Source organism: Lagenorhynchus albirostris, chromosome 15 (genome assembly GCF_949774975.1).
Source record: "Lagenorhynchus albirostris chromosome 15, mLagAlb1.1, whole genome shotgun sequence".
Classification (NCBI taxonomy): Eukaryota; Metazoa; Chordata; class Mammalia; order Artiodactyla; family Delphinidae; genus Lagenorhynchus; species Lagenorhynchus albirostris.
The window spans coordinates 87,426,737-87,440,150 of NC_083109.1; the positions used below are offsets into that span (position 1 = coordinate 87,426,737).

The window sequence follows — 13,414 nt, forward strand, 5'->3', positions numbered from 1 at the left end:
GGGAGCCCCTGTCAGTGAGTTTGAGTTGTGCTGATTTGTGTGTGAACTGCAGATCCACGGCTGGACGTTGCTGCTGCTGCGGGCTCCCCAGACTGCATCTGGGACCTTTCCCTGCGGCTCCCACCCCTGCCCCAGCCAGGCCGCCCGTGCTCACTGCCTTTGGGAAGCCACGTCCTGGCAGCCTCGCTCCAAGCCCGAGAGATGCTCCACCCTCCTCCTCCTGCAAGATGCTGGTTCTCTTAGGGACACCAAGCAAAAAATATTTTTAAATGTCCCCAAACCCACTAAACAACCCATAGCGCCCTGCCCCCACAGACACCCCACCCCACATGTCACCTCTGGGGACAACCCTGAGACCCTGTCTTCCCAGGGGGTCTCCAGGGCCGGTGCCGCTCTCAGATGGAGAAACCGTCCTGGTCCCAGGGGCCTGTCCCTGCTGCCCCCTGGCCTTGGGGTGGGGAGGGGCCTCCACACCTGTGTCTGTTAAGCACACGCAAAGCTCCTGAGTGGCCCTGCTGTACCAAGGGTCCCCTTTCCTTTGGGTTTTTCTGTGTTTCTCTTGGTGAAGAAAAAAAAAAAAGATCCTTTTTGTTGGGGGTGGGGCCGGAGGCTGAGGGCAGAGGCTCAGGAGTTGCACTGGGTGAGGGCTTTAAAACAGGAACTGTCCCAAGCCACACCAGGAAGCTGGTCCTCGTGGCCAGGCGTGTCCCCGTCGCTCATTTTCGCCACCATCTTCGTGCCATCTCCACCCTTCTGGGGGGTGCCTGCTTCCTCAGCCCCCAGTGGAGGGCTGACCCCAAATCCCCAGCCACCCCGCTCCTGGGAAGACCCACGGGGGTCCCCTCTGGGTCTGGCTCAGCAGGCACGGGGAGGAGGGTGGGCGCAGGCGGAGGGATGCCTCTGCAGCCCTGCGAGGCCCCAGGAGGGTTCTGGCCTGGTTCCTGCCCTGCTCCATTCTCGCCCAGCGCCACCCCGGAACCTAGTGGCTGCTCAGCCCCCGAGCACAGCGCGTCCAGGGAAGGGCTGGAAGGCAGCGCCCACTCTCCCCACCCCCGTGCCAGGGCTGGGGCTAATTCCTCCTAAACCCGGCTCTCAGGCCAGGGGTGCTGGGCACAGCCTGGGGCTCCCCGTCTTCTCCCCTACTTGACGGGTCAAGCTGCTAAGGGCTCTGCACACAGCAGGCGCTGCGAGAATGCTGTCGAGGGGAGGGGCCTATGGAAGGAAGGACGCGGCTGCCCAGAAGGCCGGCACACGCGTCAGCCAGGGAGCTCTGAGCATCGCTGTGCCCCTGCCGCTGGCGACCTCTGCACTTGGCGTGTCCCCTCCCCGTCCGGGCAGGGGTGCCTACCCACCTGCTCTACAGAAGCTCCTTAGGAGTCTGGGGACAGCTGCCGGTGGCTGGGGGCTGCACTGCCCTCTGTGGGGATGAGGATGCCTGCTGCACCCCCGCCCCGGTGCTGGTCCTCTGCCTGCCAGCACCCCCACCGCCTTGCAGCCCCCCTCGGCCCTCCCACCTCAACTTCTGGGCCCTCCCCTCCCCCCCCCACCGCCCGTCTTCGTGGCCATCTCCCCACCTCCTGCACGGCCCTCTGCTGCCCAGGCCGTTGGTGCTGCTGCCCAGCGGGCCCCGGCCCCCTCCTGGGCAACCCACCCGCTGTAGCTGCCTCGGCGTCGACTGCCCTGGACTCTGTCCCCAGCCCTGGAGTGGACCCCTTCCTGGATCTTCTGTGGGCTTTGGCGGCCCCACCATCCCCAATGCCTTCCTCGGGCCACGAAGCCCTGAGTCCCGGGCATTTCCCGTCCCCTACACCCAGGCAAGCACAGCTGTCTCCCCACTCACCCTCGTGTGCCCCCCCAAAAGCAGACAGAGTGGTCACTCTCCTTCGTCCCCATCCCCCTCAGAACAGGAGCCGGACCCCCAGGGCCGTTCGGGGACCCTGGGGTCTGGCCCCCAGCAGCCCCAGGACCCTGGGCCAGCCTGTGTCTGGCTGTGGCCCACCCTGGGCTGCCTGTCACCTTCTGAATTTTGTGAGTCCTGAGCCCTGCACCCCAGCCCCACTGCACCCCGTGCCTTCACTCCAGCCTGGGCGTGGGGGGGTGGGGGGCGCTGCAGATCTTCACCTGCCTGTCTCCTCTTTTAAGAGTCTGTTTCTTGAATTCTCACTTCCTCCTGCCTACCTGGACAGTATCTTCACCTCCTTAGCCGGATGGGAATACAGAGACAGTGAACAACCCACCGCCAAACAGGGCGTGGCTGTGCGCTCAGCCCTGCCTGCTCCGCACCTGCCCTACTCTGAGGCCCCTGTAGCTTCCCTGCCCCTCTTGGACCCTCAGCAACCCTGCCCTGCTTGAGGAGTGGGGTGTCTCTTTGTTTCCGAGCTGTATGTTCATCCCAGCCCTTCCACCTAGAAGCCACGTGCGGCCTTGGGTGTGATTGAACTGCTCTGTGCCTCAGTTTCCCCATCTTTAAATGGGGATTAAATAAGAAAACACATGTGAGGGGTCTGACCTAATGCCTGGTGCTGTTGGTAGAGTAGCTGTTGTTGTAATTGACGTCAGCCTGTCTTCAGTGACGTGCTCCACTCTGCTGTGTGGCAGATTCTGACCCTGGCACGGGGACCCAGAGATGAAAATGCCACCCATCCCTCCCACAAGGCCCTAGAAGGGCTGCGTCCCTGCTGTTGGGCAGAGTGGGCGGCTGGGGGCCGGGCAGGGGCCAGGCCTTGGTGAATTGGCACCAGCACAGCCTCCACGGAGGGCGAGGTGGCAGGCCTGTCACCAGTTGGGATGCTCTTCCCCTTGTCCCAGAGGTGCCACTGCCGGATGTGGACCCACCCGAGACGATTGCAGAGCGTCCGACTGTGATCCCAGCAGATGGAAGACGCCCGCCCCTCAGCCAGTCCCTGGGGAACAAGTCGTTGTTCAGCTCTGAGTAGAACGCAGCCGTTGGGAAAGAAAGGGGCAGATCTGTGTGTATGGACTCGAAAAGGGGCACGTACGGTTTACTCAGTGAAAATAAACCGACCCAAAACCCCCAGCAGCAGACCAGAGGAATAGGGACTCCCTTGGTGTTCTAACAGGCCGAGGACCATTCTGGAAGGATGCTAATGGTGTTAACAATGGTTGGCTCACAGTTGCCGGGGCGGGGGTGGAGGTGGGGAGATTCAGTCTGGTACTGTTTCAATTTGTTTTTAACAAGATGCATCGTTGCATTCATAATTTAAGAAGAAAATGAAAAGAATTTGAAAAAATGCGGTGTGGGGGGGCGCATCACCTCCCTCCCTCCCTGTGTCTCGGTCCTGGCCTCCTGACTCAGAACGGGCTTTATCGGGAGCACCGCGGCCCACCCCTTGTCCTGTCTCTGCGGGGTGGACGGCGGGGGCCCTTCTCCAGCCTGAGCACCCACCGCACTCACTGGGCCTTGTCACCTGCCGGCCATCTCCTCCCAGGGCAGGGATGGTGTGAGCCCCGGCCCCCAGCACTGGGCACACACCCCTCCCTCCAACAGGCATTCCCAGCGTGCCCACTGGACCTGGTGTGCTGACCCCCTGGGCGCACAGTAGGTGTCCAGGCGCTGTTGGGGCCCAAATGACCGAAGGATGATCCCACCCAGGCCTGTGGTTATTCGGTTCCCTCAAGCCCCCCACCACTGTGGCTGGTGGCCTCTCGCTCGGGCAGGTGGGCCGCTGCGATGGGATAGGGTGGGCGGAGGCGGCAGCGGCGGCGGCGGCGGCGGCGGCGGCGGCGGCGGGCAGACCTCCCCGGGCGGGTCCCCGGGCGCGCGGGCGGGCGGGTTCCCGGGCGCGCGGGCTGGGACGCCGGGCGCGCGGGCTGGGACGCCTGGCCGGCGCGGGAGGAGGCTGCCCGCCCTCCCGCGCCGCTGGGGGCCGCCCGCGGGCCGCGCCGGCCAGAGCGCGCCGTGCGCCCCGGGCCCCGCGCCGGCACACGCTCGGCTGCCGCGGCGGCGACGAGAGCGGCGGCGGTGGAGCCGGGCCGGGCGGCAGGAATGCGGAACCGGCGCGCGGGCTGAGCTGCTCAGGATGGCGCAGGGGCGGCGGCGGCGGGCGGCCTGCGCGGGGCCCTAGCGCGGCGGGGCGGACGCTCCCCACCCGGCGTCGCGGGGGGCGGCAACGCGGCCATGGCCAAGGAGCGGCGGAAGGCCGTGCTGGAGCTGCTGCAGCGGCCGGCGAACGCGCGCTGCGCGGACTGCGGCGCCCCGGGTAGGTGCGGGCCCGCTGGCTGCGCCCGGGGTAGCTGGGGGTCTGGGTGGGTGCGGGCCGGGTAGTGGCCGGCCCGCGTGGGGGAGGGCCCGAGTGGATGCGGCCCGGGGTGGGTGCCGGCCTGGATGCCAGCCCCGGGGTCGGGGAGGGGTGCTGCGGCGCCTGCTTGGGGGGGGCGCGGGCAGCGCAGCCTGGTCCCCGCTCGGGTGGGGCGCGGGCCCGAGGGCATCTGCCGGGACCCGGACATCGCCTGCCCGCCCACGGCCCCTGGCCTGCGGCTGTGTCTCCGCCTCCCCTCCCCCAGGCTGCGTGTCTCGCTGTCACCCGCGGACCGCCGCCGCCTTGCGAAACCTGGGGCTCCGCAAAGAAAGAGGAAATCGCGGCGGGCGACCGGCTGCAGGGAGGGGACGGACAAGCGGGCCGCGGGCCTCTGTGCGTGGGTGTGGGGTTCCACCTGGCCCTGCCCCCCACCTGCGGGTGACGTCATGGGCCCCCGCCTGGAGCCCCCCTCTAGCCCTGCACCCGGCGGCAGGGGGAGGAAGCACCTGCCGCCTCCACGTGGACCCCGTGGGAACGGGCGCCCCTCCCCCCACCCGGCCTCACTGCTCTGGGGCAGGTGGCCAGTTCAGGTGGGGCAGAGGGGCAGGTGCAGCTCGGAACAAGCACTAGGCTACCTGCACCCCATCCTCCCAGCAGGCATCTCCTAGACTTTGCTCCTGGGTGGTGCCCGCTATGGGTTGATTTCCAAGGCGCCAGAGCCCTGGGGCTACGTGTGCTGGGACTGGCAGGAGGAGAGAAGGCTTTGCTCTCGGACCAGTGGCGCCCTGCTTCTGGGCTGGCAGCCCCTGGCGCGGCTTCGCTGCGGTGGGGGGTGGAAGAGCCCCGAGAGGCTCACCTGCTCAGGCCCCCAGCAGGGAGGACGGCTCAGCTCAGGCGCTGTCCCCAGGCTCTGCGGGGACACACGGGGCGCTCCACTGGGGGCTCCTAGCCTGAGCCCCTCAGAACAAACCTACCACAGCAGGGAGTGGCCGAGCCCCCGGGGGGGAAGGTGGGAAGACTCTGCATTTGTTCTGAGACTCCTGCTTGAGACACAGTCTCTGGACACCCCGCAAGTAGGACACCCCCCCAGCTCTCCTCTGCTGCTCGCCCGCTGGGCTAGGAGGGGTCCCCAGCGCAGCCCCCGCCCCTGCCGAGTGCTGGGCATCTGCTGGGCAGCTGCAGTGTGGCTTCGAGAGGCCACGCCAGAGCTGGAGTGTCCCAGAGGGGCGGCAGATTGAGGGCCTTTCCCCGCCGCCCTGAGGGCCTGCCTCGCCTGTCTGTGCAGTGAGGCGGCAGCACCGTCCCCTCCGAGCCTGCTCTCGCCCGCTCCGCCGTCCCACCTCCCTCTCCCAGACCTGTGTTTCCACTTGTCGGGAGAGCGGCCGTGCCAGGGAGCAGTCTGGTGAGGAAGGGCGGTCAGCATGTTCTGCTCTCAGGCTTGGCGTTGGGGGCCCGGGCAGTGGGGAGCTGGCCCCGGCCCTCCCCTTCCTGGCCACCCTGCCCAGCGGGGGCTTCTCTGGACCCAGAGCCTCCCTGGCAGGAGGGACAGTGGGCTTCCTTGGTGTGGTGGGCCCTGCAGCTGCCGTGCCCACCCACCCACTCGGTCCAGGGGTGTGGCCCTCCAGCAGGTACAGGGGGTCAGGAGTCGCCGGCTCTCCCTGGCGTAGGGCCCGCCTCTGCTTTTCAGACTCGGTCCATGACCTCAGCATCTTGCCTCATCTTGTCTGGCAGCCTGACAAGACAAGATACGGGCCGTTGCCCCCATTTTACAGCTGGGGTGACTGAGAACTTGAGCTGTCTTAGGGGACATGGGGCCTCAAAGGCAGACCGGCTCTCCTGCCCTGACCTCCCGTGACCCCCATGTGATGCCCGCGCATGGTCTCTGCTAGAGCCCCGCTGGTCCGTCCATAATCTGTGCCACTGTGGGGTGTCACTGGGACCTCCCATCCCTGCTGTGGCCCAGATAGGCAACTCGGGCCCACTCTGGCATTGATGGGGGCTGGAGGGGGGACAGAACACCGTCACATGGACTGGTTCATGGCTGCTCTTCTCAACTGCAGCCCACCAGGAGCTGGGTGCCTCAAGGGTGAGGGTCCCCACGGCCTGCACTCTGCACCACAGGACACGGGGTGGTCCCTGGCCCCCCTAACCACCAGAGCAGATCTGGGAAGACCTCACAGCTGGCCATGCAAGGGCTGCTGGGAGGAACGCAGTCTGGGGTTGGCTGCAGCCCCCATGGGACCTGCTCCCAGATCCTCCCATTGTCTGCTCCAAGAGTGGGTCCCCTGCCCTTGAACACAGGGCCTTGTCTAACAGCTTCCAGAGAGGCTGCTCTCGTTGCAGGCCTGGTGGTGGTGTGGGGGGTGTCCTCCACCTTGGAGGGTGTGGGTAGGGGGCTGTGCCTCTTACTTCCTCTGAGTCACCTGCCTAGTTGGGACAAATGACAGTGTCACCTTTGAAGCTCAGGTCTGATGCCCAGGAAGGACATGGCCTGTCAGCTCTTTCATTGGGCTGAGGTGGGGGTGATCATTCTGTGGGGCTTTAATGCATGTCACCTGGACCTTGGGATTGCCTAGAGCGCCAGGCAGAACCACCTCTGAGCACACGTGGGCCTTCTGATTGGCGGTGAGGTCTGGGCTCGTTAAGGAGAGCTTCCTGAGAAGACGGATGGTTTGGGACGGCGGTGTGGAGACCCTGCTGCTCCTGGACCGGGGGTGTCTGGGTGTGAGTGGCCCTGGGGGCCCGTCCTCGCAGCTCTGCCAGGACTGGAGCAACTGCCTGCAAGACCAAGGCGGTGAACTCAGAGCGGGAGGTCCTCCCTCAACCCTGGAAGGCTTCAAGGCCGAGGTGACTTTTCAGACATCGCTGTAAACCTGGGCAGAGAGGAATTTCGGGAATTTGGCTTAGTTTGGGAGAGGGTCCTCTGAGAGCGTGGTTGGCAGGGGGCTGCTGAGGAGTGGGCTGGGCAGGCAGTCCCTGCTCCCTGGAGCAGCAGCCCACTTGGGTTTTGGGTTCAATTGTTTTTTCATTGTGGTAAAATATACAAAAAAGTTATTTTTCAGTGTGCAGCTCGGTGGTGTTAAGTACCTTCACATTGTTGTGCAGCCATCACCACCACCCATCTCACAGCTCTTTCCATCTTGCAGAACGGAAACTGTCCCCATTAAACACTGACTCCCTCTTCTTTCCCAGCCCCCACCCTTCCAGTTTCTGTCTCTATGAATTTGACCCACATAAGTGGAATCACACAGTATTTGTCCTTTTGTGTCTGGCTTATTTCACTGAACATAATGTCCTCAATGTTTATCATGTTGTGTCAAGTGTCAGAATTTCCTACCTTCTTTAAAAAATTGAGTTATAATTGACTGTCACGTCATATTAGTTTCAGGTGTACAGCGTAGTGATTCGGTATCTGTACGTGTTGAGAAATGATCACCATGGTAAGCCTAGTTAATACCCTTCAACACGCAGAGTTTTTCCTTGTGATGAGAACCTTTAAGATCTACTGTCTTAGGAACTTTCAAATATACAGCACAGTGTTTTTCACTGTAACACCATGCTGTGTGTTACATCCGCAGGACTCATTTATTTTGTAACTGGACGTCTGTACCTCTTGACCCCCCTTCACCCATTTCACCCACCCCACCCTACCTCTGACAACCACCAATCTGTTCTCTGTATCTGTGAGTTTGGGGTTTTTTTGGTTTGAGGTTTGGGTTGTTTTTAGATTGCATATACAGTATTTGTCTTTCTCTGTCTGGTTTATTTTATCAGCATAATGCCCTCAGGATCCATCCATGTTGTCACAAATGGCCAGGTTTCCTGCTTTTTTATGGTTGAATAATATTCATATATTATACATCCCATTTTCTTTATCCAGTCATCCATATCTTAGCTATGGTAAATAAGGCTGTAATGAACATGGGGTACAGATAGCTTTTTGAATTTGTTTTCATTTCCTTCAGTAAAATATCTAGAAGTGAAATTACTAGATTGTATGGAAGTTCTAGTTTTAATTTTTTAGGAACGTCCATACTGTTTCCATAGTGGCTGCATCAATTTACATTGTCACCCAGGTGTACAAGGGTCCCCTTTTATCCCCGTCTTTGTCAACACTTGTTATTTCTTGTCTTTTTTTGATGATGGCTATTCTAACAGGTGCGAGGTGATACCTCATTGTGGGTTTGATTTGCATTTCCCTGATGGTTAGTGATTTGAGCATCTTTTCATGTACCAGGCCATCTGCATATCTTCTTTGGAAAAATGTCTCTTCGGAGGCCTTGCCCGTTTTCTAATTGAAGTGTGTTGTTTCGTTTTATTGCTATTGTATGAGTTCTTTTTGGGTATTGACCCATTATTATTTTGGGTATTGACCCATTATTAGATATATGATTTGCAAATATTTTCTTCCATAGGTTGCCTTTTTATTTTGTTGATGGTTTCCTTTGCTGTGCAGAAGCTTTTTAGTCCCACTTGTTTATTTTTGCTTTCGTTGCCTTTGCTTTTGGTGTCAAATCCAAAAAATCATCACTAAGACCGACGTCAAAGAGCTTATTACTGTCTGTGTTCTTCTAGGAGTTTATGGTTCCATGTCTTACATCCAGGTCTTTAATCCATTTCAAGTTAATTTCTGTGTATGGTGTAAGACAGTGGTCCGAGTTCATTCTTTTGCATGTGGCTGTCTGGTTTTCCCAGCACCATTTATTGAAGAAACTGTCCTTTATCCATTATATAGTCTTGGCTCCTTTGTTGTAAAGTAATTGACTGTATATGTGTGGGCTTATTTCTAAGCCATCTATTCTACTCCACTGATCTGTGTGTCTGTTTTTATGCTAATACCATACTTTTTTCTCATACTGTTTTGATTACTATAGCTTTCTAATACAGTTTGAAATAAGGAAATATGATGCCTCCAGCTTTGTTCCTCTTTCTCAAGATTGCTTTGGCTATTTGGGCTTCTTTGAGGTTCCATACAAATTTTAGGATGGTTTGTTTTTGTCAAAAATGCCATTGGAATTTTGATGGGGATTTCTGTAGATATCTACATTGAATCTGTAGATCGCTTTGGGGGGTAGGGACATTTTAACAGTATTAATTCTTCCAATCCATGAGCCCAGAATATAATTCCATTCATTTGTGTCTTCTTCAGTTTCTTCCATCAGTGTCTTATAGTTCTCAGTGTACATGTTTTTCACCTCCTTGGCTAAATTTATTCCTAGGTATTTTATTCTTTTTGATGCAATCATAAACGTATTGCTTTCTTTCTTTCTGCTAGTTCTTTTTATTAGTGTAAGGAAATGCAGCAAATTATTGTATATTGATTATGTACCCTGCAACTTTACTGAATTCGTGTAGTAGTTCTAATATTTTGATGGCGTCTTAGGGTTTTCCGTATTTTATATCATGTCATCGGCAAACAGTGACAGTTTTACTTTTTCCTTTCTTATTTGGATGCCATTTCTTTCTTATTCTTGCCTATTTGCTCTGGTTAGGGCTTCCAATACTTTGTTGAATAACAGTGGCAAGACCGGGCTTCCTTGTCTTTGTTCCTGATCACACGATTTTTATTCTTCATTTGGTGGATCACGTTGATTGATTTGGGAATGTTGATCCATCCTTGCATCCCTGGAATAAATCTCAGTTGATCATGGTATATGATCCTTTCAATGCATCATTAAATTTAGTTTGCTAATAGTTTGTTATGGATTTTGCATCTCTGTTCATCAGGGATATTGGCCTATAACTTCCTTTTTTTGTGGTGTCTTTGTCTGGTTTTGGTATCAGGGTGATGCTGGCCTTGTAAAATGAGTTTCAAGGTGTTCCCTTCTGTTTCTTGGGAGAGTTTGAGAGGGACTGGTATTAATTCTTCTTTAAATGTTTGGTAGAATTCACCAGCAAAGCCTTCTGGTCCTGGACTTTAGGTTGCTGGGAGGTTTTGATTACCGATCCAATCTCCTTATTAGTGATTGGTCTGTTCAGATTTTCTGTTTCTTCATGATTCAGTCTTGGTAGGTTTCATGTTTCTAGGAAATTATCCATTTCTTCCAAGTCGTCCAGTTTTTTTACTTCTAGGTTAATACCCTTGTGGGTAGAAAAGATGCTTGATGTGATTTCAGTCCTCTGAAATTAGACTTGTTTTGTGGCCTAACAAGTGATTTGTCTTGGAGAATGTTCCACGTGCACTTAAGAATGTGTATTCTGTGTTGCTTCTGGATGGAATTTCCCATGTATGTCTGTTAAGTCCATGGTCTAACGTGTTGTTTAAAGCCAGTGTTTCCTCGTTGATTTTCTGTCTGGATGATCTAACCATTGGTGAAAGTGGGTGTTAAAGTCCCCTGCTGTTACTGCATTTCCGTCTATCTCTCCCTTTAGGTCTGTTAATATTTGCTTTACAGTTTTAGGTGTCACTTATGTTGGGTACCTAAATATTTACAAATGTTATACCGTCTTGTTGGATTGCCTCTTTATCATTACGTAATGACGTTCTTTGTCTCTTACTACAGTACTTGTTTTAAAGCCTGTTTTTTCTGAGTATTTTTTCTAAGTATAGCTATCCTAACTCTCTTTTGATTTCCATTTCCTTCCTTTTTAAGGTCAAATAGTATTCCGTTGTATGAATGGACTACATTTTACTTATCCATTCTTCCACAGATGGACACTTGGGTTGCTTCCACGTTTTAGCTATTGTGGATAATGCTGCTATGAACATGGGTGTACAGACATCTCAAGACTCTGCTTTCAGTTCTTTTGGGTATATACCCAGAAGTGGAATTACTGGGTCACTTGGTAATTCTGTTTTTATTTTTTTGAGTAATCTTGTACTGTTTTCTGAAGTGGCAGTACCATTTTATATTCCCACCAACGGTTCACATGGGTTCGAATTTCTCCACATCCTCACCAACACTTGTTTTCTGTTTCTTGGTTAGTAGTCATCCTAGTGGGTGTGCGGTGGTGTCTCACTGTGGTCTTGATTTGCATTTCCTTAATGATCAGTCATGCTGGCATCTTTTTGTGTGCTGATTGACCATTTGTACATCTTCTTCGGAGAAATGTCTTTTTAAATTCTTTGCCCATTAGAAATTGGGTTGTTTGTTGTTGTTGTTGAGTTTGGGGAGTTCTCTGTATATTCTGGACATTAATCCCTTACCAGATATATGATTTGCAAATATTTTCTCTCATTCTGTGGGTCGCCTTTTTACTCGATGGATAGTATATTTTGATGCACAAAATATAAAATATTTTCATGAGGGAATTCCCTAGCGGTCCAGTGGTTAGGACTCAGTGCTCTCACTGCTGAGGGCCTGGTTTCAATCCCTAGTCAGGGAACTAAGATCCCACAAAGCCGTGTAGCGCAACCAAAAAGAAAAAATTTTTTTTCATTTTCGTGAAATCCAATTTGCTTATTTTTTTCTTTTCTTGCCTGTGCCCTTTGGTGTCATAGCCAAGAAAGCATTTTCAAATCCAGTGTTATGAAGCTTTTGTCCCATGTTTTCTTCTCAGAGTTTATGGTTTTAGGTCTCACATTTAGGTTCTTGATCTATTTTGAGTTAATTTTTGTACATGGTGTTAGGTAAGGGTCCACCTTTATTCTTTTTTGCATGTGGCTATCCAGTGTTCCAGCACCATTTCTTGCACAGACTGTTTTTCCCCATTGATTGATCTTTACACCCTTGTCAAAAATCATTTGACCATATATGTGAGGGTTTATTTCTGGGCTCTGTATTCTATTCCATTGGTCTATTTGTCTGTTTTTATGCCAATACCACACTGCTTTGATTACTATAGCTTTGGAGGTCCCTTGTGATTACCTATGAATTTTAGGATGGGTTTTTCTATTTCAGCCAAAAAAGTCTTTGGGATTTTGGTAGGGTTTGCACTGACTTTTTAGATCACTTTGGGTAATGTTGACATTTTAACAATATTAAGTCTTCTAGTCCATGAACATGGGATGTGTTTCCATTTATTTATGTCCTCTTTAATTTCTTTCAGGAATGTTTGTAGTTTTCGTTGTACAAGTCTTTCACCTCCTTGGTTAAGATAATTTCTAAATATTTTATTCTTTTTGATGCTAATGTAAATGGCATTGTTTTTGTAATTTCCTTTTCAAATTGTTCTGTATATATAGAAATGCAACTGATTTTTGTGTGTTAACTTTGAATCCTGCTGCTTTGCTTAGTTTGTCTATTAGTTCTAACAGCTTTTTTGTGGAGTCATTATGAATTTCTACATATAAGATCATATCATTGGCAAATGAGATAATTTTGCTTCTTCCTTTCCAATTTGGATGTCTTTCATTTCTTTTTCTTTCTTTCTTTTTTTTTTTTTTTTTTTTGCGGTACGTGGGCCTCTCACTGCTGTGGCCTCTCCTGTTGCGGAGCACAGGCTCCTGACGCGCAGGCTCAGCGGCCATGGCGCACGGGCCCAGCCACTCTGCGGCATGTGGGATCCTCCCGGACTGGGGCATGAACCCGTGTCCCCTGCATCGGCAGGCGGACTCTCAACCACTGCGCCACCAGGGAAGCCCTTTAATTTCTTTTTCTTGCCTGATTCCTCTGGCTAGAAGTTCCAGTACTGTGTTCAACACAAGTGGTGCAGAGGGCAACTTTGTCTTGTTCCTGATCTTAGAGGAAAAGCCTTCAGTCTTTCACCATTGACTGTTATGTTTGCTGTGGGTTTTTCATATATGGCTTTTATTATGTGGAGTTAGTTTACTTCTATTTCTTTCTTGTTGATTGTTTTTATAGAGTGTTGACTTTTTTCAAATGCTTTTCCTGCACCAGTTGAGATGATCATGTGTTTTTTCCCCTCTTTATTCTATTTAAGTGATGTGTTACATTGATTGATTTTCATGTATTGAACTGTTCTTTCATTCCAGGAATAACTCCTACTTGGTCATGGTATATAATCCTTTTAATATGGTACTAAATTCAGGTTGATAGTGTTTTTTTAAACTTTTTAAAGCCTTTTATTATGGATATTTCAAACATATACAAATATACCCATTACCCAGGTTTAACCATTCACTCTTTTTTTCCATATTCTTTTCCATTATGGTTTATTACAGGATATTGAATATAGTTCCCTGTGCTTTAAAGTAGGACCTGTTGTTTATCCATCCTGTATATAATAGTTTGCATCTGCTAGTCCCAAACTCC

The 13,414-nt window shown here is 53.0% G+C and overlaps 1 protein-coding gene across 3 annotated transcripts in view; it reads left to right on the forward strand.

The window, feature by feature from the left end:
* ADAP1 (ArfGAP with dual PH domains 1) overlaps positions 1–13,414 on the forward strand; it is a 71,963-nt gene that overhangs the window by 6,485 nt on the left and 52,064 nt on the right. For 2 of the 3 annotated variants that reach the window (XM_060125225.1, XM_060125226.1), the window contains exon 1: positions 3,970–4,220. The exons of the other annotated variant lie outside the window; for it this stretch is intronic. In XM_060125225.1, coding sequence (XP_059981208.1) covers positions 4,139–4,220 — 82 coding nt within the window. In that variant the 5' untranslated portion in view covers positions 3,970–4,138. Of the gene's footprint in view, positions 1–3,969; positions 4,221–13,414 lie in introns of those variants that run through there. 3 annotated transcript variants of the gene reach the window in all.